The sequence below is a fragment of the Mesoplodon densirostris genome, chromosome 7 (assembly GCF_025265405.1).
Source record: "Mesoplodon densirostris isolate mMesDen1 chromosome 7, mMesDen1 primary haplotype, whole genome shotgun sequence".
Classification (NCBI taxonomy): domain Eukaryota; kingdom Metazoa; phylum Chordata; class Mammalia; order Artiodactyla; family Ziphiidae; genus Mesoplodon; species Mesoplodon densirostris.
In genome coordinates, this window is record NC_082667.1 from 45172699 (window position 1) to 45197789 (window position 25091).

At 37.3% G+C, this 25091-nt stretch overlaps 1 protein-coding gene across 5 annotated transcripts in view; it reads left to right on the forward strand.

The window, feature by feature from the left end:
• Positions 1–25091, forward strand: part of GRM5 (glutamate metabotropic receptor 5) — a 516357-nt gene that overhangs the window by 162539 nt on the left and 328727 nt on the right. For all 5 annotated transcript variants that reach the window (XM_060104244.1, XM_060104247.1, XM_060104249.1 and 2 more), the window contains exon 2: positions 12823–13072. In XM_060104244.1, the coding sequence (XP_059960227.1) occupies positions 12823–13072 (250 nt within the window). The remainder of the gene's footprint in view (positions 1–12822; positions 13073–25091) is intronic.

Below are 25091 nucleotides of genomic sequence, written 5' to 3' on the forward strand. Positions count from 1 at the left end.
CCTTGGGAATTTTTGGTATTAAAAAAAAAAAGCAAACAAACAAACAAAACAAAACAATAGTTGGTGACTGATTAACAAGGAACTGTACATTTCTTCCCCACAGGGTTCCAATTATTATCAGTAAAAATTTTAATTCTTTTAGAAATATATTTAGTGAGTTTTGTTCTCTTTGGCTTGATACATATGGTCAAAACGCATGTCTTGTGTCTGGTGGAAAGTTATTGCCATTATTTCAATCTTTTAACAAATGGACATGAGTAACTGGAGGAGGAAAATAAAATCTTGATCAGAATAAGCAGATCTTACAAAGGGTGGAATATCTCAAAAGACCAGCTGATGCTTAATAAAATGTCTGAGAAATTAGGTGGAACAGATGACTGAATGAAGAGTAGTTACATAAGTAGCAGAATTTCCCACTTCAGTGAAGACTAGTTTTCATAATGTTACCTAACACCTTTCCAGTAACTCTGCATTAAGTAGAATTTCTGACTCTTGAAACATATTTAATTTTACAAAGCAAACTTAGCTTGGGAATTATCCACAAGATTCAGTGCTGAAATTTGGAATGGAATGTATATTGAGAAATGGAAAATGGAATTTGAAATGGGGTATATATTGAGAAACAGAAAATTGAAATTTGAGCAAGCACGTGTAAGAAAAATGAATAAAGTGGCTAAAACTCTCTTTATAATTATTACAACTTAATAAAACAATATAGGAGGCAGATCTAAAATCCCACTTTGTGGATCCTGTGTATATTATATTATAGATAAAGAGACAGATTCACAGAGACCATGCAGGTGATAAGTTGAAGAACAAGATTTCAAACGCTATCTCCTCACTCTGTCCAAGGCACAGGTTACTAAACTGTGCTGCCCCTCCTCATAGGTCTTATCTAAGTCCAGTTCTAGCCCTTTTGGGTCACAATGAATGCAGGGTAGCTTCCATACCAGAGCTTCTTTGCACAGCTATTCATAGTCACTGTTCAATAATAAGTTATGAATGACAAGTCAATGAACCTTGAGGACTATGATAAGTGAAATAAGTCAAGCAGAAAAACACAAATACCGTATGATCTCACTTCTTTGTGGAATAAAAAAGCCAAGCTTATAGACACAAAGAGTAAATTGGGGAGTTGCCCAGGGCTGGGAACACGGGGAAAATGGGGAGATGTTGGTCAAAACATACAAACTTCATCTTATAAGGTTGATAAGTTCTAAGAATATCATATACAACACAATGACTGTAGTTAACAATATTGTACACATGAAAGTTGCTGAGAGAGTAGATCATAAATATTCTCACCAAAAATAAACAGGTAACTATGTGAAGTGACAGATAGGTTTGCTAACCTCACTGTGGTAATAATTTCACAATAAATATGTATATCAAATCATCACATTTGCACCTTAAATTTACACAATGTTTTATGTCAATTATATCTTTATAAAGCTGGTGAAAAAGTCAGTACTCACCTTCTAAAATGCATTTATTCAACAAATACTTAGGCCACCAAGGCTCTGGAGAAAAAAGGGTAGTTAAGTAAGATGTGATCCCTTTTGTTGATTAGCTCACAGCCTCTTAGAAAGTCAAACTAATAAATAATTACAATAAAACATGAAAAACCTTGTGACATTGAAGTGAGGGTTGGCAGTGAGAACACAGTAGAGGATATCTACTTTGAATTCGGGCGCTAGAGAATTCTGTCACTTTCAGCTGAGTCTTGAAGTATGAGCAGGAATTAAACAGAAGAACATCTCAAGAACAAGGAGTATTGTGAAATTTAGAGATGTGAAAAAGCATGGTGTATTTGGTGGTCTATATATTCTTTGGTATGGCTGAAGAATGTGCCATATATTCAATACATAAAGAAAAGGCAAGCAGTGAGGCTGGAGAAAAAACCTAGATGATAGATTTTAAAAAGTCCTGGATGAGGGCCTCCCTGGTGGCGCAAGTGGTTGAGAGTCCGCCTGCCGATGCAGGGGATACGGGTTCGTGCCCTGGTCTGGGAGGATCCCATAAGCCGCGGAGCGGCTGGGCCCGTGAGCCATGGCCGCTGAGCCTGCGCGTCCGGAGCCTGTGCTCCGCAACGGGGGAGGCCACAACAGTGAGAGGCCCGCATACCGCAAAAAAAAAAAAAAAAGTCCTGGATGTCATAGAGTGTCCTAAGAAGTTTACATTCTACCCTGAAATGTATAGGATATAAAGCTTCTCTTTATATGTATAATTCAGTACTCTCTAATAAAGATATAATTCTTGCCATGTGTGTGATTTTAAGAAAGGGTAAAAAGAAAGAAGTGAAATTAATTTTTAAACCACATTTTATTTACCCCAATACATCCAAAACTCTGTCATTTCAACATGTAATCAATATTATAAAATATTAATGGGATATTTTACATTGTTTTTTTCATACTGTCTTTGAAATCTATTTTGTTTTTATGCCGACAGTGTCTCAATTTGAATTAGCTACATGTCAAATGCTTATTTGCCACATATGGCCAATGGCTGCCATATTGGACAGCAGAGGTCTTATCTACAGATGACAGTCACTAAGGCCATAATCCTAGAACACAGCATGGTTGACCCCCTCCTGAATGGAGCTCAGAATTTGGCAACAATAACAACGGCACAGACATTACACTACACTTCAGTTCCTTCTACTCATTTCTGAATCCTCCAGTGAATGATGGTCCAGACAGATATTTCCAAAATGAGTTCCTCCTCTCAGTACCGTGGAAGTCACTGAGTTCTTCCAGAGGGATTCTAGCAACCACAGAACCCACACACTGCAGATCTAAACTGGAGAAGGTTGTGGCAGAGGCCACGAGCTGCTGTCAAAGAAGTTACTTCTTTTGAGCAAAGGCTGTCAAGCGTGAGCTGTTTTGGCTGTGCGGCAAAGGATTTTCTGCTTTCAGCAGGTGATGAGTGAATTTCTGTGTTGTCATTAGATCCAGTTAGAATCGAGGATCAGAGGTGACTAGTGAGATAAAACAGAGGCACAGTGAAAAGCTCACCAACCTACCCGACTCGTTGACACACAGTTCCATACAGAGATTTGTCCTTTCTGTGGAAATGGAATCTCTCTTAATGAGACATGCACTGCAGCAGGTTTCAGCTCTGAAGTTGACAGCTTACAAAGAAAGCAGAGGAAGTTGAATCCTGGAAGGTTAGAGCGGGAATTTGGGTCATAGCTTCTGTCTCAACTTTTTATTTTCCTCTAGGAAGAATAGCCAGAAAAGAATCAAAGCAAAAACACCATTTTTTTTAGAAGATGAATAAAGTGATATGTTTTCACTTTGCAGATCTCAATTTAAGCTATAGTAACAAGTATTTTAACAATTAACATACTGTATAATTTTAAATATAAAAATCAAGTTTTTACATTCCCGCTCTCCCTCTGAAGTCCTTCCTCCCTCCACAGCGAAGATTTAGGTAATTAGTAACAGGTGTATGGCGTGTCTGTTTCCGAAAGCCTCTTATTTTACAGGTCTTTGTCTATAGATAAGCTACAGTTAAGCATTGTATATTTTGTAGGAAGACTCTGATATTTAAATATCAATTCTCAGTAATGATATGGATTGGATCATTTAGTGCTAAATCATACATGTCTATAATTCTAGTAACTGGGAAAAAACTTATTTGTTAAATACTATGTTTGCTTAGATGAATTCAGTTTGGTAGTATCTGGCATTGGATTCAAATGAAATACTTAGTGGTGGGTGAGCACCTTTGGAAGAACTACAGAATTAAATTGAGAAGTTCTCTCTCAGTGATTCAAGGGTAATAATCTACTGTAAGAAAAGAGCATGGGCTTTGAAATTTAACAGATGAAAGATGAAATTCCAGCTCTTCTGCTCACTGGCTATCAATTATTTGGCAAATTCTCTCAGCATAAACTCTCTGTTTATAAATGTAGAACATAATAGCTACCTCATAGGATTGGGTGGTTTAACTAATAATAGTAAGAGTTACTATTATGACTGTTTTTATTTGAAGTGACTAGTACAGTACTTGGTACATGTTATTAACCTTTAACCAGTTAATTCCACAAGATCTAGATAAATGTTGCCAAAATCAGTGGATTTTTTCCACTTTAATAGTCACACTGTTAATGTCCAAAAGAAAGTAAAAGCACGTTATTTTCATTCCCATAACAATGCGTTCTTCTTCTTCTCCATTGTCTTTGTCAGCTTTGCCTTCTCAATTAATGCATAAATATTTGAATTCCTTAGGGTATAATCAGAGCCCTCTTCTTTCACATCCTACACTCTCATCTATTACTGTTGCTATCCATATTCTGATGATCCCAAATAGTTCCAATTTTAACTTCTATTTTCTGAGCCAGAATGTCCTTATTCAATTTCCGATTTGGCATTTCTACTTGGCAGAAATTTAAAAGTAAATTAAAAATAAATTCTAAAACTTGATTTTTTCTCAAAACTTGATTCTCTTTCAGTTTTGTCTATCTCAGTTCAACCCAATTGTATGAACTAGAGTTATTGGAGGGAATAGATACCACAACTTTTGATTCCAAGGTTCAGCAACCTACATTACAGAACCAAAGATGACACTCATACTTGCTGTAATCGACATGTGTGACAGTTATAACTCTCATATATTTTTATTTCATTGATTTGATTTCATGTTATCTGCCATGTATGAATTTGAATGGTCAACTTGCACCTTTGCTCTGAAGATCAAACTTCTTTTTCTAGCCCCATTCCTGGTAGCCAAAAGAAAAATTCAGCAACATAGTATACCACTCAGTAATGCACTTGGCACTTACTTTTCTGACAATATCTAATATCCCCGGTTAGTATTCCCATAAATAATATTTTTGGCCTCTCTTGTTGCGGAGCACAGGCTCCGGACGCGCAGGCTCAGCGGCCATGGCTCATGGGCCCAGCCGCTCCGTGGCATGTGGGATCTTCCCGGACCGGGGCACGAACCCGTGTCCCCTGCATCGGCAGGCAGACTCTCAACCACTGCGCCACCAGGGAAGCCCATAAATAATATTTTTATATGTAGTTCAAAATCTAAGTTACTAAGTTATGCTCTACTAGCTTTATTTTTCTGAATTCACTATTGGAGTGGTGCTCGAATGTTGCTTACATACTCAATGTCTGGTGTAATGCCTAAAGTGAATTCGCTAAATGAAATCCTTCTAGTACTTCCAATAATAAAACACCCTGGATGAGATTCAATAATGTCCTGCCTCACACTGAGTACTCTGCTATGTGGGTCATGTCATAGAAAAACTAGAGGGTAAGATTTGAAAGAAAAAAAAAAACGGAACCAAAACTTGGAAATCTGTTTGTTAGCAAAGATTTTCATGGCAAAGGCATTTGCCATAATTTGTGGAATCTTGATGAGAGTATATGATATATTTATATATAGTTTTGTTGTGAGGATAGAAACACCTACCTTGAAGAACTTTGTTGTCTAGTGCCAGGAAGTAAACATAAACAAATGAATGCAATATAGAGTTTGAAATTGCCATACTCATTGTACATATGGCTATATTGGGAAAAGACATACATTTTTGAAAAGGGAAACATCTTTATAAGGAGATAGTAATAAAATAAGAAGAGGTGTTTATCTCTCTGGGTTTTCTCCCTTCTGGCTGTTTAACTAACCACTAGCTTAACCAAGACACAGCACACTCAATATGGGCAGTTTTGGCTAAGATCCCTTGATGAACGTTTATGGCCCCATGAAAGGATGGGAAGTGGTGATTACACTGACTGATTAATCCTGCCCACACATATATTAGGGGGATGGTATCATGCCAGGCAGTAACTCCAATGAGAAATGGCAGCACTTTCCTTCACTAGTAGTTGTCAACAAAATACACTGTTTATAATAGCAACAGGATATTAGGAGTAAAAGCCATTTGGAATGTATTTATAAATTATTACTTATATTGAGAATCTTAATCTCCTTTTTGAAAAAAAAAAGACAATTTGGATCAAATAAAAGGGAAGAAAGCTCTAATATGGAAGGCCAAGCTCAATAGTTTTTTAAGTGAATTAAATTTCCTAAAGTGAATACTTTCTGAAAGAGTAGTTTTTACATTTTTTTAGCATCCACTTGATGATTGTATTTGAACAAATAAATTAACTCTTCCAAAAGTTTACTCTTATCTTTCTGTACCATATTTTCTGTTCAAGAAATCCCTGAATAACTATTATGTGATGATACACAGTTAAATAAGTGCATTTAGTACTCTCAAGGGGCTTAACAGTTTTGGAAAATAGAATATACAAATATATCTGAAATATAATAAATAAATATATAAAGCAGGTAACATAAATATATGTACAGAATATAGAATACAGAATTTATATTTCAAATTAAGTCTAATACATTATAATACTTAGCACCATAACTCATTATCTGACTCTGGGAAGTCTCCTTAGAAGTCCCCTAATGAAACACATTATATGAAGTGGATTATGTTTTCCTAAGGAAAAAAAAATTAATATCATGGGTTATAGTTTTAATCAAATTCTCAATATCAAATAAATCATTAGTATGATCAGCCTTGTCATAAAGGTGAAGGAGGGAATTTCCCTGGCGGTCCGGTGGTTAAGAGGTTAAGACTCTGCGCTTCCACTGGAGGGGGCGCGGGTTTGATCCCCAGTGGAGGAACTAAGATCCTGCATGGTTAAAAAAAAAAAAAAGTGAAGGAAGTACAATTATAAACTTTTCTAGCAATTATAAGTAACAAAAATTATGCTCTTCAATATTATAAAATAGATCACTAGGCTAAAATGTGTAAATATCTAGAGTCTACCACGTGCCTAGTATCATACCTGTACGTAATTAATTAATCCTTGAAAAGCATGGTGGAGTATGTCAGCTTAGTTCCACAAGCATCGCTAGATGGCGCTATGGAGAAGATGTGGTCTGTATCTTAAGTAAGTTACAGTCTGGGCAATTGAGTTGAACCAGAAAGAATGGGTAAGATTTCTACATAAAGAAATGAGTAAAGGGTATTCCAAGTAGAAAGAACATCATGAATAAAAGTAAATAAGTGGGAACATGTGAGCCATCTGAGCTACACATGAAAGAGCATAATAAGAAGTAAGACCCTCCCCCCCAAAAAAATGAGACATAGGAGATGATAAGAGGTATGTTCCCAAGTAAGTTTCTATGAAGGGAATAATGAGGGTCTGATTATGGTGGGGGAAGTAAGAGTACAATGGAAAAAAGGAAACGAATGTCAGAGAAAGGAAAAGTATTTGTTATCTTTTTGGTGTGATTCTATTAATTTAATTTTTATTCTTACAATCAGTTTCTTCAACACACATATTTATAAATTTGAGCCATATCTCCAATAGATATTTTGCAAGAAAAATACCTCATTTACCAGATGTAGCCTATCTGTGTTGCCATTCTTTATTATCTTTATCCAGAAGTATGTTTAAGCCACAGTAGCACAGTATTTACTGAAAGTGAATTGGTGCCACCTGAAATAGCAGTGGTCTATGGTTATGCATTGCATACTAAAGGATTGTTCCATGCCTGTGCCTTTAAACATAAAGTGCAAAGAATCTCTCTTAGGTTAGAAGAAAGATTTAAAATTATTCTTTAGCAAGTCTTGTTTGCATTGTGTGCTTTGTAGGCACTAATGGAGTCAGATGCTTCCAGATCCCAGCTGACATAATACAGGTCAAATAGTACTAGTGAAAGCAACTAGCTTTAAATAGCATTTGAGGTTAAAATATTAGAATCTCTTATTATCCAGGGGAACACTGAAGCCATTGGAAAAAAATCTAAATGTTCTGACTGTTTTTTTTTTTTTTTTTTTTTTTTTTTTTTTTTTTTTGCTGTACGCGGGCCTCTCACTGTTGTGGCCTCCCCCATTGCGGAGCACAGGCTCCGGACGCACAGGCCCAGCGGCCATGGCTCACGGGCCCAGCCTCTCCGCGGCATGTGGGATCTTCCCAGACCGGGGCACGAACCCGTGTCCCCTGCATCGGCAGGCGGACTCTCAACCACTGCACCACCAGGGAAGCCCTGACTGTTTTGATTATTGTACAATTCTGTCCTTCAGATTTTAAGTGGAATAATATTACATAATCACTCAATAGAGTGATACATTCTAGACACAAATGTTGCAATTCTGATGAGAGGTAGGATAATTAATTGCACAAATATTTTTATCTGGCAAATTCCCACTTGGTGCTGATTACTTTGTACCACTCATTCATTCACTTATTTTTTTACTCAACTTGTGTTAGTTATCTTCTAGGTCCCTTTGAGGAATTAAGAATGCACAAGAGAATAATATTTATGTCCCAAAGGTATACAGTCTTAAAGGAGCAGACACAAGTAAAGACAATTTTCTATTGTAAGATCAAATGAGGATCGTAGGAAGGGATACATAGGTTGGGCAGACTTTGAAGAGGAATTCCTTGAGCTTGGTATTAAAGGAACAGTAAGTAGAAGGTGATTTGACAGGAGGAAGGAAAATTAACTGGACTTTTCTATTTTAATTTAGATGTTACATCTGGTTGAAAACCATCTCAATTGTAAAGTCTTTCTGGCATACTAGAAATGACTAATATGATTTTAAGTAGAGCATCTGCTCTTAGAATAAATGTGAATTAAGCATTCTGCCATGGCTTCAGGATTGGTATCTTTCATGATATAAGAAAAAAAATAACCTTGATCCTATTTTACACTTTTATCCATTAGGCTCTCATTCTGTGGTTGAAATGGAAAAAAAAAAACATGCATACAATATAGCCAAATCTAACTGATGTGATAGAAACATAGAACCAAAACAAAGTGATATCTAAGCAATTGTTTGAGATAAAATTTGATTCTGATCAATTTTGCTCTATAATAATGCTATTTACAAAATTAGCTACCCCCAAGTTCTCAAGTTATTTTCATAATAGAGATTGTATTTTAATAATTGCATGTGAGTATATCTCACCAGAAATATACAAGGATATGTAAAAGTTATAAATTAATATTTACTCTTACATTTGATTTAAGGAAATTATAGGAAAATTTTATCCTCACTATCAGCATGCTGAATTTCTTTATTCAGTAATCTTCACTTGGCATTCCATTTTAAATTTTCCTTATCTCTCTCCAATTTCAATAACTTTTAAGTCTGTTATTTAAATTTTTTTCATCAAACTTGTACTTTAATAGTTTTCAAAATCATGTCATGCAGAATGGCTTAAAGTAAGAAAGAGCACTTTACATTTTTCTTTTCTGGTTTTCACCTTCATATTTCTAAGTAGTATGAATATATGCTTACTTTTTTTTTTTTTTTTTTTTTTTTTTTTCAGTACGCGGACCTCTCACTGTTGTGGCCTCTCCCATTGTGGAGCACAGGCTCCGGACGCGCAGGCTCAGCAGCCATGGCTCACGGGCCTAGCCGCTCCGCGGCATGTGGGATCTTCCCGGACCGGGGCACGAACCGGTGTCCCCTGCATGGGCAGGCGGACTCTCAACCACTGTGCCACTAGGGAAGCCCCTATGCTTACTTTTTCAATGCCTACTTTTTAATTTATATAAAGTAGACATCTCTTAATTCACATATATTCTTATTTCTTCTCAATATAATTGTATTATTAGATTAATCTCATTTTTTTCAGATTCAAATAATTCTGTTAGTCATCTCTTTTGTTTTCTGTATATCTTGACTTCCAAATAGTGAGTGGAGTATTTTAATATCCTTCCCTTTCTCATCAACTCTCCCTGCTTCCACATCTCAACCTAAAATCTTCCTCTGTTGTAATTTTCATTGGAAAGATTGGTAACATATATTTTCGATTGCATAATAAGTTTTCTACCTTACCTATATGTGGACTTATATAGTTGAAAATTAATAATTGACATTTGCATCATTACAGTTATAAATAGTGTGAGCTAAGAGCCAAGTCGGGCTACGATTACATTTTCTTCTCATAATTCCAAGACATAGACCCTCTTCTACTTAAAGAAGAATGTCTAATAGATTCCTTCTTACTTTTGCCAGATGCTTAGTTGAAGCCACAGACTAGTTTCATATTTTACACCATATCTTCCTTTCTCTATCACCTTTTTTTCCTTGTTGGAAAAATAAATCTTTGCTTCCTCACCTTTTTTCTCATTCTATACAGTGCTTGAAATCTATTTCATTTTCTTTAAGAAGGCTATGAAATTTTTATAGTTTCTCCTTTATTTTTAAATATACAATTCTAAAATGTAGTCATTGTATCAACTACTGAAAATCTAAATACTTCAAGCTTCCCAATTTTATCGGAATACATAGTCCCATTTTTAATTCCCAACTTAGAATGGGTTTCTTTTATTAACTCAAAATTAGTATTCTGCAGAAATTGTTATGTTACACATATATTGCAACTGTTTCCTATTTTAATTTTAAAGGATAATTCTTGGGCTTTGCTCTAACAAAATCATATTTCCCCCACTAGTTTAAGCTTATATTTTAGTCTAATGTTCAGTATTAATGCCATTTGCTCCATGATTTGTTTTAGTTGCTCCAAGAGAGGGCATCTTAACTTTGTCTAGAATATTCTTTATAACCCCAATATGTGCAATTAATTAGGTTCAGGCTATCTATAAGATATTTTACATACATAAAATATAATATACAAAATACCCATATATTAGGCAGTGTTATCTGTGATTTTCAGGTGATAAAGCTGAGATTTAGAACAACCCAAGCTACATGAGAACTCAGATCTCTCTAATAACAATGTTCTCTGTTGTAAACTGCTTCTATATATAACTTACTGTATAAACAAAAAAAAATGTTAAAACAAGGCTGTTGGGGAAGTGCTAAAGATTATAAATCTGTCAGGTATTTTTTGTTGTTTAACTATGAATATATTGAGAATTTTCATTATTGCCATCACAATCACTATGCACCTAATATCAAATTATTTATCCAAATGCCCCAGCATTAATTAAAGCATCAAGTGCAGGGTAGTCAATTGAAAAACAGAGTTGGCTAAAAGTAATCAGAAAATACTAGATTACTCAGGTTAGTGTAAGACTAATAATTTAGGCCCCTTTGCACATTTTTCAGGAAGAGCCCTTTAACCTTTGTTAATTGCAAAATAACTACATCGCCTGCCTGCCATCATCATAGAGGTTTCTTGTTGCTTTAATTCTGGAGAAGAGGGAAAGATGCAGCTGGGCCTACCAGTGTTTTTGGCTGGGACTCAAGCTGGCCTGCTCTGCTTTGCCCTTTACAGTTTGTTCATGAGGATAAACCTACACGAAAACCCACCCTCAAAGTCTGAGGCTCTCATTTGCAACAAGGCACCCCTGCTAAGATGGAGCACACACAGGGCCAGGAGGGAGAGGATAGATTTTCAAACCAAGACTCTGCCATCTGCTTGTTAAATGTGAACTTCAGTTTTATCAGCTGCGAAGGGAGGATAATAGTACCTTTATCACAGAGTTGGTATAAGTCGCATGAACTCATATATATGAATTAACTTTCCAAACATCAAAATGTTACATGAGTATAGTTATTTATAAATTATCTCTATTATCATCATACAGTGAAATGTATGCAATCAAATGACTTGTACTTGCTTGTTCATTTGAGATTAACTCCTCCTGATGAAATGCCATTTCCTAGGTCTAGTTGATTGCTAGGCCACTTACATCCCACAGCTTGGCTATCTTGTAATAGTCTCCTGTATTTCTCAAATCAATCGCCCTTACCCACCTAATCTTTTGAAAACTCAGAAAATGAACCTGTCATGATTTATAGGGCCTCAGAAGGCTCCCAAGATATCTAAACTTGAAGCATCATGACCTTTAAATAGGAAAGAGAAATGCAGATATAATTGGGCTTCTGAGTCTCGTAAAAGTCAGCTATAGAAGAATGGAGGGAGTAGAATCTGCACTGTTAGATCTGTGAATGGAATGGAACTTTCCACCTACTGGGGATATTAACTCTGAGCAACTGTAAACATAACTGCCTCATCTGTTTTCTTATCTGTAGAAGGAGGTCATAAAATATTTCTCAATATATTATTCTGAGAGTTAAATGAGGTCACATATATAATAATCTTGATACACTTCCTGGCCTATAAGTGATTGTCAATATTGATCCCCATGTTCCATAATTTTAAAAGACCATCATCAGTCCTTAACTCCAAAACGTTGCAAAATACTTTGGAATTATTCCCCCATATATAGGTAATTTTTCAATGGTTATATATAATAAAACATTAAATGTTTTAAATGAGCTAATACATTTATCTGTGACAAGACTACAATCTCAATCAAGGATCTGGAATTTTCACTTGGGATAAAACCACAAACTCTCATGATTATTTATAAAATATATGGATAATATTCTATAAAATAAAATACTCTAAGATATTTGTACACCTATACTATATAAAGTATATGTATTGCATCTGTGTATAATGTCTTTAAACACAAAAGTCTGAATCGGTGGGGTAGGAAGATCATATAATGAGAAACAAAAGGAAGTGAGACAGAATGAAAAGATAGCAGATAAATATTTTCCGTCATCTCACATTAGAATATGAGCTTTTTTGAGTCAAAGGGGGAGCCGAATTGCTTGTATTTTTGTAATATTCTCTCTTGGTGAAAAAGTTTTAAAAGATCAGTGCATATATGTATCCTGTAGTTTCATTGTAAATTGCCCAGATAAGCAAGTCAGTGAAAAAGCAAAACCTCACTCAGGTCTTCAGGTTCCAAATCCAACACTACCAGGTGACCCTCATGCTCCCAGCACTTCTGCATTCCAACTCTACCCAATGAATCCAACATTCTCCCCTCTGCTTATCTGTTTCCACACAGGCAACTATGGAGAAAGTGGGATGGAAGCGTTCAAAGATATGTCAGCCAAGGAAGGGATTTGCATCGCTCACTCTTACAAAATCTATAGCAACGCCGGGGAGCAGAGCTTCGATAAACTGCTGAAGAAACTCAGGAGTCACCTGCCCAAGGCCCGGGTGGTGGCCTGCTTCTGCGAGGGCATGACAGTGAGAGGTCTGCTGATGGCCATGAGGCGCCTGGGGCTGGCAGGAGAATTTCTGCTTCTGGGCAGGTAAGTGACGAGAAAATTCACATGGAAGTAAAGTCAGGAATGTGGGAAAATCAAAGGGTATCTTTTGGTGCCTAAAGACAGATGCTTTGGAAGCTTAATCTGTGTAGTGGAAGTAGAGCTTAAAAATCATAAAACACCAGAGCCTGAAAATAATCATGGAAAATAAGTAGATATGCCATGTGCTGATGACTGATAATAACAAGAATCAACATATGAAAATGATGAGTCCTTCAGTTCTCAAAAACTAATTGTAAGGAAATGAGAAGGATTTTTAAATTCTTGCATAATCCCCTCGAGGTAAACACATTTCAAACTTTATGCTGTTGCTTCTGAAATTGATTCTGAGAATGGCTATGTACGCTTGTTTTATAAGATAGAATCTTAGAATTTGGGGCTGGAACATGAGGAATTGCTTCTAGAACTAATTGTAAAAGCATTCGTAATTTGGCTCATTATTTTATATTGCAAAAGTGTTATCACATTGCCTGATCACTCACATTGTTACCAGACCAGTTTCTAAAAGATTAACTTCTGCAGGGACTGACTTTCATTATCTGGATAACGCACTTGATTGGCACAGCTCAGCTCATTTCTTCCTGATCCTGTTGAGTCAGTGTATTAGTTAGGGTTCTGCAAAGAAATAGAAACAGTAATATATGTCTATGGAGAGAGATACTCAGGAGAGTCAGTGTTACAGCTCTGGTCTGAAAGCTGGCAGGCTTGAGACCCAAGAAAAGCCAATGTTTCAGTTCAAGTCTGAAGGCCAGAAAAGACTAATATCCCAACACAAGCAAGTCATGAAGGAGTTCCCTCTTACTCGGCCTTTTTCAGGTCTTCAAGTGATTGGATGAGCCCACCCAATTTAGGGAGAGTAAACGTCATTACTCAGTCTACCATACTAATGTTAATCTCATCCAGAAACACCCTCATAGACAGAATAATGTTTGGCCAAATGTTTTGGCACCCTGTGGCCCAATCAAGATGTCACATAAAATTAATCATCACAGTCCAAGTCAACACCATAGTTTTATCAGGTGAATGCAGTTCACCATTTCATACCTTTAAAAAGTTATCATGTTATCACATATCTTTTCTCAATAGGGAGCCAACTTAAAGAACAGAGAAAACCTTCAGAACCATTGCATCTTTCTCAGTATTACTGTCCAAAATAAAAAGCCAGCTTACTTCTTATTAACTTTTGATGGCTCATTATAGAAAACATGCTTCCTTTATTTTCGAACATGTGTAACTGTCCTTCTGTGATCAGACTTCACTCCTACTCGGCTGCATTTTATGACAGCCAGTTTATGTACCTCATTCTTTTCTGTCTGAGCTGATGGCAGTAGATTGATGGGACTGTTTTATATGAGGCCAACCATCCTTCATAAAAATGATATTGAGATTCCTTTCTCATCAATGCCATACATTTTGTCTAAAATCATCCCTAGTTGGCAAGAGTGATGCATCAGTTCATTTCATGTAATCCAAGAACATTCTCACTGCCAATATTCTGAAAGTCCATAGTGCAGTGTTACCAGTGGGATAAAAAGAACAGGAAAGAAAGACGCTGGCTTTAAACAGTCCTGTTTTTCCTTGGGGGTGGGGATGGGGGATAAGGGATTCTGTAGCTCCTATCTGCTGCTTTGCCAATATTAATAAAACAAATCAGCAGCACTTGTCTTTCAGCCATATGTTACGTCACAAACAAATGTTTTTTTATCGCATGTACCCAAGAAAAATAGGTTGGTATTTACTGTATTTGCCATTTTCCATCTACATTTTTTGCCAGCAGTACCACAAGGCCAAATTCAATATTTTGTGTATTTAAAATTTTATTCTATATATGCTGTTTATAAGAAGTTCTTTTCAAATCATTTCATCCATGAAATAATAGATTTATAACCTTTAATTATATTTCCTAATTCTCTCATTTATTGGCCAATAATAATTCAACATTTGCTTGAGGACCAATTCATCTCTGAGCAATGTTGTTAGAAAAATCCTCCTTTCTCTGAATTTTAAAAATGTCTCTCTGTAGTTTCCACATCTTGGATGATGTTATTTTCTTTGCAGGTGACATGTGATACTCTTTACAATATTTGGAAACAACATTATGGTCCTTAGTCCCCTTCATCTTCTCATGAAATTCCCACTTCTTCCACTCCTACTTCTTCATAGTGAAAAGGCACTGTGGGTATTAATAAAACCATTTATCAGGACCATTTATATGATATTTATCAACTGCTGTGTGCCAATTACTGCACTTACCACTTTACATGCATTGTTTCATTTAATTATTCATTTGACAAATATTGAGCAGCTAGTATCTGTTAGGATGCTTGGAATACATCAGTGAACAAAATAGACAGTAATCACTACCCTTATGGACCTTACAGATGATAAGTTAGATAGAAGGAAATAAGTGCTGTGAGAAAAATCTAAGAACAACTTGCATGATGAGTACTATTATCGTTTCCATTTTATAGACAAGGACTCTTAAGACTCAATAAATGCTGAGAAATAATAATATGATATATAGACGTATGCCATGAAGGCAAAATTTAAAATGTCTGTGTAAGTCTAGAGACTGAGCTGTTAGCACTATGTTCTGCTGCTTCTTAGTAAGTTTAAAATATTCCTGTTCGTAAAAGTGGAGGTCTAGGACACTGAGCAGAAAAGCAGAACTTAATAGTTGTAAGAGAATTTAGAACATCTATTCACTCTCATTTTACAAATGAGGAAACTGATACCACAAACATTTGAATGACATGGTCAAGGTAACACAAAAGCCCAATTACCATGACTCAAAATCTTGTGTTTTTCTCTACTAACCTGTCTCCTATAGAATAGAAACAGGGGAGAAGTTATAATCAGACAGCAAATCCCTGCTTCTTCATAGACCCTCAGTGGAGAAAAAAAAAACTATCCTAGATAATTCCATTAGCATTAGCATTTTTATATTAATGTTCCCTTCTAAAAACTCTTATTCAACTCACCCTATACTCCTCCTAGAATTTTAAGATAATTTTGTTTGCATATACTCACCCAATCTCTCTTTCTGCTCCTTCCTTCCCCTACCCCCAACTCAAACTTGGGTGGATAGTTCCTATAAACTAGAAGTCATAGCTAAGAGAAAGACTATATTCAGAACTTCCTAGAGGTTTCCACATTTAACAGCTATAGTTACTTAAAAATCTATCCAGCTGCCTTGGGACAGGCACATTTAATGGGTCATTCAACTAAAATGTTAGGCAGGTCTAAGAACTCTGCTGCCAAGACAACCTCATCTATCAACATACCTCACCATCTGTGTTGCACATCTGTAGAATGTTAGAGTGACATAGACCTTGCCACTGGGTCTTCTTATTTGAGCTCTGGTTAATCTGTCTTACTGCCAATAAAAATGTCCTCTCCAGGTCCCAGAAATAGTCTTGCTAACCACTTTAGCCCTGGCAGCAGGATGAGACCAATAATCTGAACGGTAATGACATTTCTAAAGGGGCTTATTTTTCTAGAATGGATACAGTGTTTTAGATCTTGACTTGGGAAAATATTATTTGAGATGTATTATTTACAAGTTGTAAGCCTAAATATTAATTCGGAAACAAGGACCAATTTTTAGCAAATTAACAATGTAAAGATTGTTTTATCTTATCTATGATTAACTAAAACTATTTAGCTATTTGAATTAAGAATTTCTGTCCTTCAATGTTATGATAGTTACCAGGACGCAAGAAAAAATGTACTTAAATTTCAAACCTAATTGGGAATTATTACCAGCATTTCTTTTCTTTATCCACAGGTTACTGATTTCAAGCCACATTTTTTTTTTAGTTTTTAAAATGTTTTCTTAAATTGAAGTATAGTTGATTTACAATGTTGCATTAATTTCTGCTGTACAGCAAAGTTATTCAGTTATATATATATATATATACTTTTTCATATTATTTTCCTTTATGGTTTAATCTCAGGATATAGAATATCTAGTTCCCTGTGCTACAAAATAAGACCTTGTTATTTATCCATTCTACATATACTAGTTTGCATCTGCTAACCCCAAACTCCCATTCCATCCCTCTCCAACCCCCCCACTTACCCTTGACAACCATGAGTCTGTTCTCTGTGTCTGCGAGTCTGTTTCTGTTTCGTAGATAAGTTGATTTGTGTCATATTTTAGATTCCACGTGTAAGTGATATCATATGGTTTTCATCTTTCTTTTTCTGACTTACTTTGCTTAGTATGATAATCTCTAGGTCCATCCATGTTGCTGCAAATGGCATTATTTCATTCTTTTTTATGGCTGAGTAATATACCATTGTATTGATATATATGTGCCACATCTTCTTCAACCATTCATCTCTTGATAGACATTTAGGTTGTTTCCATGTCTTGGCTATTGTGAATAGTACTGCTATGAACATAGGGATGCATGTATCTTTTTGAATTATAGTTTTCTCTGGACATATGTCCAGGAGTGTGATTGCTGGATCATATGGCAACTCTATTTTTAATTTTCTGACGAACCTCCATACAGTTTGCCATAGTTGCTGTACTATTCCACCTCTCTAGTTGGTCACAAAGCACCAAACTGATCTCTCTGTGCTATGCAGCTGCTTCCCATTAGCTACCTGTTTTACATTTCATAGTGTATATATATCAATGCTACTCTCTCACTTCATCCCAGCTTACCCTTACCCCTCCCTGTGTCCTAAAGTCCGTACTCTATGTCTGCGTCTTTATTCCTGTCCTGTCCCTAGGTTCATTAGAATCTTTTTTTTTTAGATTCCATATATATATATATATATATATATGATAGCATATGGTATTTGTTTTTCTCTTTGTGACTTATTTCACTCTGTATGACAGACTCTAGGTCCATCCACCTCACTACAAATAACTCAATTTCATTTCTTTTTATGGCTGAGTAATATACCATTGTATATATATGCCACATCTTCTTTATCCATATATCTGTCAATGGACATTTAGGTTGCTTCCATGTCCTGGCTATTGTAAATAGTGCTGCAGTGAACATTGTGGTACATGTCTCTTTTTGAATTACGGTTTTCTCAGGGTATGTCCAGTAGTGGGATTACTGGGTCATATGGTAATTCTATTTTTAGTTTTTTAGAGAACCTCTATACTGTTCACCGTAGTGGCTGTATCAGTTTACATTCCCACCAACAGTGCAAGAGGATTCCCTTTTCTCCACACCCCTTCGAGCATTTACTGTTTGTAGATTTTTTGATGATGGTCATACCGATCGGTGTGAGGTGATACCTCACTGTGATTTTGATTTGCATTTCTCTAATGATTAGTGATGTTGAGCATCCTTTCATGTGTTTTTTGGCAATCTGTATGTCTTCTTTGGAGAAATGTCTATTTAGGTCTTCCGCCAATTTTCTTTTCTTTTTTTTTTTTTTTTTTTTTTGTGGTACACGGACCTCTCACTGTTGTGGCCTCTCCCATTGCAGAGCACAGGCACCGGACGGGCAGGCCCAGAGGCCATGGCTCATGGGCTCAGCTGCTCCGTGGCATATGGGATCTTCACGGACCGGGGCATGAACCCGTGTCCCCTGCATCGGCAGGCGGACTCTCAACCACTGTGCCACCAAGGAAGCCCCTTCTGCCCATTTTTGGATTGGGTTGTTTGTTTTTTTTTATATTGAGCTGCATGAGCTGCTTGTAAATTTTAGAGATTAATCCTTTGTCAGTTGCTTCATTTGCAAGTATTTTCTCCCATTCTGAGGAGTGTCTTTTAGTCTTGTTTATGGCTTCCTTTGCTGTGCAAAAGCTTTTAAGTATCATTAGGTCCCATTTCTTTATTTTTGTTTTTATTTTCATTTCTCTAGGAGGTGGGTCAAAAAGGATCTTGCTGTGATTTATGTCATAGAGTGTTCTGCCTATGTTTTCCTCTAAGAGTTTGATAGTGTCTGGCCTTACATTTAGGTCTTTAATCCATTTTGAGTTTATGCTTGTGTATGGTGTTAGGAAGTGTTCTAATTTCATTTTTTTACATGTAGCTGTCCAGTTTTCCCAGCACCACTTATTGGAGAGGCTTTCTTTTCCCATTGTATATTCTTGCCTGTTTTGTCAATGATAACATGACAGTATGTGCGTGGATTTATCTCTGGGCTTTTAATCCTATTCCATTGATCTATCTTTCTGTTTTTGTGCCAGTACCATACTGTCTTCATTCCTGTAGCTGTGTAGTATAGTCTGAAATCAGGGACATGATTCCTCCAGCTCCATTTTATTTTCTCAAGATTGCTTTGACTATTCAAGGTATTTTGTGTTTCCATACAAATTATAAAATACTTTGTTCTAATTCTGTGAAAAATGCCATTGGTAGTTTGATAGGGATTGCACTGAATCTGTGAATTGCTTTGGGTAGTATAGTCATTTTCACAATGTTGATTTTTCCAATCGAGAACATGGTATATCTCTCCATCTGTCTGTATTGTCTTTAATTTCTTCAGCAGTGTCTTATAGTTTTCTGCATACAGGTCTTTTGTCTGCTTAGGTAGGTTTATTCCTAGGTATTTTATTCTTTTTGCTACAATGGTAAATGAGAGTGTTTCCTTAATTTCTCTTTCAGATTTGTTGTTGTTAGTGTATAGGAATGCAAGAGATTTCTGTGCATTAATTTTGTATCCTGCTACTTTACCAAATTCATTGATTAGCTCTAGTAGTTTTCTGGTGGCATCTTCAGGATTCTCTATGTATAGTATCCTGTCAACTGCAAACAGTGACAGTTTTACTGCTTCTTTTCCGATTTGGATTCCTTTTATTTCTTTTTGTTCTCTGATGGCCGTGGCTAGAACTTCCAAAACTGTGTTGAATAATAGTGGTGAGAGTGGGCAACCTTGTCTTGTTTCTGATCTTAGAGGAAATGGTTTCAGTTTTTCACCATTGAGAATGATGTTGGCTATGTGTTTGTCATATATGGCCTTTACTATGTTGAGGTATGTTCCCTCTCTGCCTACTTTCTGGAGAGTTTTGATCATAAATAGGTGTTGAATTTTGTTGAAAGCTTTTTTTGCATCTATTGAGATTATCATATGGTTTTTATCCTTCAGTTTGTTAATAAGGTGTATCACATTGATTGATTTGCATATATTGAAGTTCCTTGCATTCCTGGGATAAAACCCACTTGATCATGGTGTATGATCCTTTTAATGTGCTCTTGGATTCTGTTTGCTAGTATTTTGTTGCAGAGTTTTGCATCTATGTTCATCAGTGATATTGGCCCATAGTTTTCTTTTTTTTTTCTTTTTTTTTGCGGTACGTGGGCCTCTCACCGCCGTGGCCTCTCCCACTGTGGAGCACAGGCTCCGGATGCGCAGGCCCAGCGGCCATGGCTCACGGGCCCAGCCGCTCCGCGGCATATGGGATCCTCCCAGATCAGGGCACGAACCCGTATCCCCTGCATCGGCAGGCGGACTCTCAACCACTGCGCCACCAGGGAGGCCCTGTTGCACAATTTTTAATCACAGTTTCAATTTCAGTGCTTGTGATTGATCTCATATTTTCTATTTCTTTATTGTTCAGTCTTGGCAGGTTGTACTTTTCTAAGAATTTGTCCATTTCTTCCAGATTGTCCATTTTATTGGCATATAGTTGCTTGTAGTAGTCTCTCATGATCCTTTATATTTCTGCGGTGTCAGTTGTTACTTCTACTTTTTCACTTTTAATTCTGTTGATTTGAGTCTTCTCCCTCTTTTTCTTGATGAGTCTGGCTAGTGGTTTATCAATTTTGTTTATCTTCTCAAAGAACCAGCTTATAGTTTTATTGATCTTTGCTATCGTTTCCTTCATTTCTTTTTTATTTATTTCTGATCTGATCTTTATGATTTCTTTCCTTCTGCTAACTTTGGGGTTTTTTGTTCTTCTTTCTCTAATTGCTTTAGGTGTAAGGTTAGGTTGTTTATTTGAGATGTTTCTTAAAGTAGGATTGTATTGCTATAAACTTCCCTCTGAGAACTGCTTTTGCTGCATCCCATATGTTTTGGGTTGTCGTGTTTTCATTGTCATTTGGTTTTAGGTAGTTTTTGATTTCCTCTTTGACTTCTTTAGTGATCTCTTGGTTACTGAGTAGTGTATTGTTTAGCGTCCAAATGTTTGTATATTTTACAGTTTTTTTTCCTGTAATTAATATCTAGTTTCTTAGCGTTGTGGTCGGAAAAGATATTTGATATGATTTCAGTTTTCTTAAATTCACCAAGGCTTGTTTTGTGACTCAAGATATGATCTATTCTGGAGAATGTTCCATGAACACTTGAGAAGAAGGTGTATTCTGTTGTTTTGGGGTAGAATGTCCTATAAATATCAATTAAGTGCATCTGGTCTTAATGTGTCATTTAAAGCTTTTGTCTCCTTGTTTGTTTTCATTTTGGATGACCTGTCCATTTGTGAAAGGGGGTTGTTAAAGTCCCCTACTGTTATTGTGCTACTGTTGATTTCCCCTTCTATGGCTGTTAGCATTTGCTTTATGTATTGAGGTGCTCCTATGTTGGGTGCATAGATATTTACAACTGCTATATCTTCTTGTTGGATTGATCCCTTGATCATTACATAGTGTCCTTCTTTGTCTCTTGTAATAGTCTGTATTTTAAAGTCTATTTTGTCTGATATGAGTATTGCTACTCCAGCTTTCTTTTGATTTCCATTTCCATAGAATACCTTTTTCCATCCCCTCATTTTCAGTCTGTATGTGTACCTAGGTCGGAAGTGGGTCTCTTGTAGACAGCATATATAGGGGTCTTGTTTTTGTATGCATTCAGCCAGTCTGTGTCTTTTGGTTGGGGCATTTAATCCATTTACATTTAAGGTAATTATTAATATGTATGTTCCTATTCCCATTTTCTTAATTGTTTTGGGTTTGTTATTGTAGGTCTTTTCCTTCTCTTGTGTTTTCTGCCTAGAGAAGTTCCTTTAGCATTTGTTGTAAAGCTGGTCTGGTGGTGCTGAATTCTCTTTATCTTTTGCTGGTCTGTAAAGGTTTTAATTTCTCCATCAAATCTGAATGAGATCCGTGCTGTGTAGAGTAATCGTGGTTTTAGGTTTTTCCCTTTCATCACTTTAAGTATGTCCTGCCACTCCCTTCTGGCTTGTAGAGTTTCTGCTGAAAGATCAGCTGTTAAAGTTATGGGCAATCCCTTGTATGTTATTTGTCATTTTTCCCTTGCTGCTTTTAATATTTTTTCTTTGTATTTAATTTTTGCTCGTTTGAGTAATATTGTCTTGGATTTATCCTGTATAGGACTCTTTGTGCTTCCTGGATTTCACTGACTATTGCCTTTCCCATATTAGGGAAGTTTTCAATTATAATCTCTTCAAATATTTTCTCTGACACTGTCTTTTTCTCTTCTTCTTCTGGGACTCCTATAATTCAAATGTTGGTACATTTAATGTTGTACAAGAGGTCTCTGAGACTGTCCTCAATTCTTTTCATTCTTTTTTCTTTATTCTTCTCTGCAGCAGTTATTTTCACTATTTTATCTTCCAGGTCACTTACCCGTTCTTCTGCCTCAGTTATTCTGCTATTGATTCCTTCTAGAGTATCTTTAATTTCAGTTGTTTTGTTGTTCATCACTCTTTGTTTGCTCTTTAGTTCTTCTAGGTCCTTTTTAAATGTTTCTTGTTTATCCTCCATTCTATTTCCAAGATTTTGGATCATCTTTATTATCATTACTCTTAATTCTTTTTCAGGTAGACTGCCTATTTCCTCTTCATTTGTTTGGTTTGGTGGGCTTTTACCTTGCTCCTTCATCTGCTGCATATTTCTCTGTCTTCTCATTTTGTTTAACTTACTGTGTTTGGGGTCACCTTTTCACAGGTTGCAGGTTTGTAGTTCCCTTTGTTTTTAGTCTGGTCCCAGTGGGTGAGGTTGATTCAGTGGCTTGTGTAGGCTTCCTGGTGGACGTGACTGCTGCCTGTGTTCTAGTTGGTGAGGTGGGCATGGCCATGTCTGGTGGTGTGTTTTGGGGTGTCTGTGAACTTAGTATGACTTTAGGCACCCTCTTTGCTAATGGATGTGTTTTTTTTCCTGCCTTGCTAGTTGTTTGGCATGGGGCATCCAGTACTAGAGCTTCTGGCCGTTGGGTGGAGCTGGGTCTTAATGTTGAGGTGGAGATCTCTGGGAGAGCTCTCACTGATTGATATTTTGTGGGGCTGAGAGGTCTGTGCTGGTGGCCCAAAGTCCTGGACTTGGCTCTCCCACCTTGGAGGGTCAGGCCTGACACCTGGCTGGAGCACCAGGAGCCTGCCAGCCACATGGCTCAGAAGCAAAGCAAGAAAAAAAAAGGAAAACAAAAACAAAAACAAAAACAGACAGAACCCCAAACCAAATGGTAAAAGCAAATATAAACAGACCAAAGCACACAAAGTAACACACACACGCACCTACACACACAGACGCACACACTCATAAAAAGTAAAGAAACAAACAACCAACAACAGCAACAAAAAAAAAAAACAAACAGTGAGAACCCTAGGACAAATGGTAAAAGCAAACCTAAACAGATAATATCACACAAAGAAACATACACACTCACAAAAAGAGAAAAAAAGAAAAAATATATATAAATAAAAATTTAAAAAATTTTTAAAAAGAGACCAACCAAACCAATAAACAAATCCACCAATGATAGCAAACACTAAAAACTAAACTAAGGTAAAGAGAAAAATCAGAAACAAATAGATGCAGAAGGCAAACTGCAAGTCTACAGTTTCTCCCAAAGTCCACCACCTCAATTTTGGGAATATTTGTTGTCTATTCAGGTATTCCATAGATGCAGGGTTCATCAAGTGGATTTTGGGGATTTAATCTGCTGCTCCTGAGGCTGTATGGAGAAATTTCCCTTTCTCTTCTTTTTTTGCAGAGTTCCTGGGGTTCAGCTTTGGTTTTGGCTCCGCCTCTGCATGTAGGCTGTCCTCAGGTGTCTGTTCCCTGACCAGACAGGAGGGGGTTAAAGCAGTGGCTGATTAGGGCTCTCTTGCTCACTCAGGCTGGGGAGAGGGAGGGGTACAGTAGTCATAATTGGTATGTAGGCCAAGCCTGTGGTGGCAGAGACTGGTGTGATGTTGCAATAGCCTGAGGCCACTGTGTGTTCTCCTGGGGATGTTGTCCCTGGATCTCGGGACCCTGGCAGTGGCGGGGTGCACAGGCTTCCTGGGGTGTGTCGGTAGTGACCTGTGCTTGCACACAGGATTCTTGGTGGCAGCAGTGGCAGCGTTAGTGTTACATGCCCATCTCGGGGGTCTGAGCTGATAGCCGAGGCTCACACCCATCTCTGGAGGTCATTTAGGTGGTGCTCGGCCTTCTGTGTGTGCACAGAGCAGGAATCCCCTCTCCTCATGCACACAGAAACAATGGTCTCTTGCCTCTTAGGCAGGTCCAGACTTTTTCCTGGACTCCCTCCTGGCTAGCTGTGGTGCACTAGCTCCCTTAAGGCTGTGTTCATGCAGCCAACCCCAGTCCTCTCCCTGGGGTCTGACCTCCAAAGCCCAAGCCTCAGCTCCCATCCCCACCTGCCCTGGTGGGTGAGCAGACAAGTGTCTTAGGTTGGTGAGTGCTGGTCGGCACTGATCCTCTGTGTGGGAATCTCTCTGCTTTGCCCTCTGTACCCCTGTTGCTGCACTCTCCTCCATGGCTCTGAAGCTTCCCCCCTGCCCACCCGCCATCCCTGCCAGTGAAGGGGCTCCCTAGTGTGTGGAAACTTTTCCTCCTTCACAGCTCCCTCCCAGAGGTGCAGTTCCCATCCCTATTCTTTTTATGTTTGTTTGTTTTCGGGGTTTTAAAAAATTATTTCTTTATTTTTGGCTGTGTTGGGTCTTCATTGCTGCACTCAGGCTTTCCCTAGTTGCAGCGAGCAGGGGCTACTCTTCGTTGCAGTGTGTGGGCTTCTTATTGTAGCAGCTTCTCTTGCTGTGGAGCACAGGCTCTAGGTGTGCAGGCTTCAGTAGTTGTGGCACACAAGCTCAGTAGTTGTGGCTTGCAGTTTCTAGAGTGCAGGC